Source organism: Notothenia coriiceps, unplaced genomic scaffold (genome assembly GCF_000735185.1).
Source record: "Notothenia coriiceps isolate Sejong01 unplaced genomic scaffold, NC01 NC01_scaffold00008606, whole genome shotgun sequence".
In the NCBI taxonomy this organism is placed as follows: domain Eukaryota; kingdom Metazoa; phylum Chordata; class Actinopteri; order Perciformes; family Nototheniidae; genus Notothenia; species Notothenia coriiceps.
Window position 1 is genome coordinate 1,645 of NW_011341307.1, and position 4,663 is coordinate 6,307.

At 40.7% G+C, this 4,663-nt stretch overlaps 1 protein-coding gene across 1 annotated transcript; it reads right to left on the reverse strand.

Moving 5' to 3' along the window:
- Positions 1-316: 316 nt before the first annotated feature.
- LOC104944658 (zinc finger protein 8-like) lies at positions 317-3,932 on the reverse strand (the record flags this gene model as incomplete). Its single annotated transcript, XM_010770227.1, has 2 exons — positions 317-2,646; positions 3,213-3,932. Coding segments are annotated over 2 exons (1,457 nt in total), but the record flags the coding sequence as incomplete, so codon positions are not given.
- Between the last annotated feature and the right edge of the window lie 731 nt (positions 3,933-4,663).

A 4,663-nucleotide genomic window follows, 5' to 3' on the forward strand; every position in this document is an offset into this window, starting at 1 on the left:
TTCGACATTTTAATTCATGTCCTGCCAACACTGGCAGGACAGAAGGCGACACGCCCATAGGCGGATCATACTATGTGCTAAATAAGAGACATGTAATCATTTAGGCTACAAAACGTCACCATGTTTTTATTTAACAAAATAATGTTGGTTAGTCCACAACTACTGTACAAAAAACATCAGGAAGCCGAACGGGAGGAAATGCTCTCGATTTTTAATTCTAATTTAATCATCATCTTCACCACGATCATTTATGTTTATGTTCGCCGAATTGACATGAAAGCACTGACAAATATGAATATACTGTATTCAACTTCATTAAAACGTTATTAACGTGCCTAAACTCAGTAATTCACTAAAAATATTTATATTTTAATGGAGCCTCGTCAGGCAGATCAGCGTCGGAACCCTGTGTGGCAACGGACCCTTGGCAACGGACCCTTGTGTGGCAACGCATTACTAATTCGTGGGAACATAATAACTAATTCGTGGCCACGCATTATTAATACGTGGCCACGAATTAATATTTTTCTCACCAATGTCACCAGGGGGGGCTCCGTAGAAACTTGCCTTTTAAAGATTAAACTAAACCAATATGAAGCAGACATTATTGAGATACCTTTACATGCTGCTTCAAAGGTCAACTGAATTTGAGGTGTACAAGATGTTGTTGTATGAGGTTTGTTTTGGTAAAGTAAAAACACAACTGCCCACCACATAAGCAACTTTTTAAAGAATAATAATCTTATTATATACTCCAGAAAATAAATACTAAATATATTTTAGATTCAGTATACTAGTGTGAAACCACGTAGAATATATCTTATCAAGGCTTAAAGAAACTGGCATTCAAAATCAGAATAGAGAATAAACCTGTATCTTAGTCGAAATGCCAAATCAATTCACTTAAAGCTTTTGTTCTGATACAGCCAAACTCCACTTAAAACCGCTCATACAAAAGTGTGTATTATTATCTTAAGATGAGAAATAAGATTGGCCCAAGTTTATCCTGGAAAAAACAAACATGTTGAATTTCTAATCAGGATATTCAGTTACAGAGCAAATGGTTTTCCCTTTACTTATTTTAAGTAAATATAATTAAATGGAAAATTACAGTGTGCAAGAGGGTGTGGTTAGATTAGTTTGAAAAGACCAAAAATAAAGGTAAAAATTTACCTTTAACTTAACGTGTGACTGTTATCACGATTTGAAACAAAGACAGAAATTGTAAAAAATAATCCAGTAAAAAAAATCGGTAAAGTGAAACTAGATATCAGTCCAAGTGACAGAACATATGGGAGGTTTCATTCAAACCGGTAATGCTTGACATTGTTAGGTTCCTCTGTGCAGGGATTAAGTCATTAGCCGGCTCCAAATAAGATAGGAGCAATGTAGGTACAAACAAAAAGGAAAACATTTAGTGCAAAATATCAGGAATACAGATTGATCCTTCGTGCCATGAGACCGTACTTAACAAATAATGCAAATAGAAAACGAAAAGCTCTTCAATCTTCTGCTTTAGCCTTGGTCAAGTATTTCTTTAAAAATGCTATTGACCTATATATTAAACTAATTTGTAGGGCTGCCCCCAAATTTTTAATTAGTCGAGTAGTTGAAAAAAAAGCTCCATACGCGTCAGCCGGAAACCCTGAGACTTCGTTCAGAGCGGAGCCTGGTCTTTCAGGTCGGGCAGGACATCTAAAGTGTGGATCTTTCTGAGCGAGTCAAGGAAGATATTTTCCGTGTTTTTCCGTTTCCTCTGTAGTGTGTATCGGGTTGTATTCAAATATGAATAATATCTGTAATATTATAATTAATAATTGGTCGATTAGAAAAATCTTTAGTCGGGGGCAGCCCTACTAATGTGTGCCACTTGTTACGTATGGATGTGATGAAGCTTGTTCCGTATCATTTATTCTACATGTAGCTTCAGGTGCAGCTTCAGGATGCTCATCTGATTGAAAACCTTCCCACATATGGTGCAGCTGAAGGATTGCTCTGTGACGCTTTGACACGGGTGTCTCTGGAACAGACTGAAACTATGAAAGCTCTGCCCACAACTGGAGCATATAAAGCAGTTTTGTCTGCTCGGGTCTCCATCTGAGATATTAAACTCACACACACCTCCCTCCTGAGTCCTGTCCCTCACGGCTGTGTACTCACTCACAGCCTCTTGATCAACGTGTTGATCCTGCAGCTCTGGAACTAAGGACATGTCCGTGTTCCTTGAATGCATCATTGAATACTGATCATTGTGCATCATCTCTCCCTTCTCTTTGGCACCTAGAAAAGGCAGATCGTTGACTTGTGGCGTGTATTCCTGCTGCTCAGAACTGAGGTGATACTTGTCACGCAGAAGTACACACACAGTTTGTTCCTCATCACTGCTCTGCTCCATCCCAGATGTCCACAGCTGGCTCTGCTCCGTTGCTCCGGTGCTGTTGTGACTCAGAGGGTGATAATCCTCCCCGTTGGGCTCCAGCTTCACCGTCACCGTTTGCTCTCCGGCTGCCTCTCTGTACGTGATGGTCGGCTCCTGTCCCTCTGGTTCTGCCGGGCCGGTTCTTGGTTCTAGGAGGTTCTTCAGCGTCTGATTGTCCGGCATCGTGAGCATCAGGTGATGTGGCTCCAGCATGTCTGAGCTCTCCCCTTTTCAGGAAAAAAAAAGAAGCAGAAGAATGTAATTAGCAAATCGTTTATGAAAGATAATTGTTTTCGTTTTGCTTTTATCTGCAGCAGTGGTACCTGTGGATATCTATCTGCAATGTTTTTTTTAATATAAATGGGTTTCATTATTTTTAAGACTGTCACGGCTCCGGAAACAATGAAAATTAAATACTTTTTTTTTTAAATGGATCACCTGTGTATAACATTTTGAGGTAGTCAATGTTTTGGTCGCTGTCTGTTTTGCTTTTTGTCAAAAATGCCAGATTTGAATATTTACTGATCCTCCCTGTTATATTAGGAATGTATATACATGTGTTTTCTTCAATGATAAACTAAATCTAAACATTTTGCATTTGGTGCAAACAAGCACTTGTAATATAGTAACTTGGAATTAAGAAAAATTCCACAAAATAAAAAGTGTGTCTGAAGTCTGACAATTTATGCATTATGAAAAAATACAAAGGTAATAGACAGGTACGTTTTAATATTAACTAAATACAACGATAAAGCCTTTAAATCGTTTGTAATACGTTTGGCAAACATCTTACCGTTCCTGTGCGTCTTCATGTGGCCCTTCAGGCTGCTCTTCTGATTGAAGCACCTCCCGCAGATCTGGCACCCGTACGGCTTCTCCCCGGTGTGAATCCGTAAATGTCTGTCAAGATGGCCGACGCGCTCGAAGTCCTTCCCGCAGAACGAGCAGACGAAGCACTTCTTTGGTTTGATCACCTGAAACAGCCGGCTTCCTCTCTGGTGATTCAGCGCGGCTCCATGCATCCCTCCTTCCCCCGGAATCATGAGCGAGTCTGAGGAGGCGTAAGGTGTTTGGGACACCATGTTGTTCTTGAGCTCTCCGTACGGCTTCCCTGGAAAGGAGAAGGAGCTGCAAGACGCCTCGACGGATGGAGGCAGTAACTGAGCTAACCCCGGGAAGGAAGCCATGCTGTGAAACTCCGAGCTGCTGATCTCTGCGCTGCCGGACATCCACTGCTGGCTCTCCCTCTCAAAAGCTGAGACGTTCTCACTGAGGTCGTCTCCTTCTTCCCTCGCCCTCTCGTTTCCTCCATGAAGAAACAGTGTTTGTGCTGTGTGCTCCTCTGCAGGCTCAGATTTGACAGGTGTGGTGAGAATGTCCTCGTTCTTAGGTAGGACATCTGCAGCTTTCACCTGGATCTCCTCTTTGGTTTGAAGAGGATCAGCACATGGGTTCACCACAGGAATCTGCTTCTGTTCCTTCACATCGATCTCCTCTGGTGTCGGCAGAATACCTGGTGAAGTGAGAAGAAGTCAACATGCGCACCTTTTGCTTCCACATCTAAACAAATCTACCTTTTTACCATCACAGTTAAAACATGTGATGTGCAAATGTTACAGTATGAGGGTCATGCTATCCAAATGTAACAGTTTATAAACAACAACATCCATTATCTTTTATAGAAACTTCCTAATTTGATATCACTTTTATGAAGAGTACAACGATGCATAGACTAAAATACTAGACTGTCAAAAGTAATTAAAAAAAAGGGATTTCCTGCTGTTCTCCAAAATGATCTGATCTTAATTCACATTGAAATAACTCTAACGTTGTATAGACCAAATGATGAGACAACAGTCTGCAGATTTAAGGATCATGAATATAATCTTCAGTTAAAGCCGTGGCTTCACCTACACTGAACAAAAATATAAATGCAACACTTTTGTTTTTGCTCCCATTTTTCATGAGATGAACTCAAAGATCTAAAACATTTTCTACGTACACAAAATAACCATTTCTCTCAAATATTTTTCACAAATCTGAAAAAATCTGTGATAGTGAGCACTTCTCCTTTGCCGAGATAATCCATCCCACCTCACAGGTGTGGCATATCAAGATGCTGATTAGACAGCATGATTATTGCACAGGTGTGCCTTAGGCTGGCCACAATAAAAGGCCACTCTGAAACGTGCAGTTCTGCTTTATTGGGGGGGTCTGAGAACCAGTCAGTATCTGCAAGCCCGC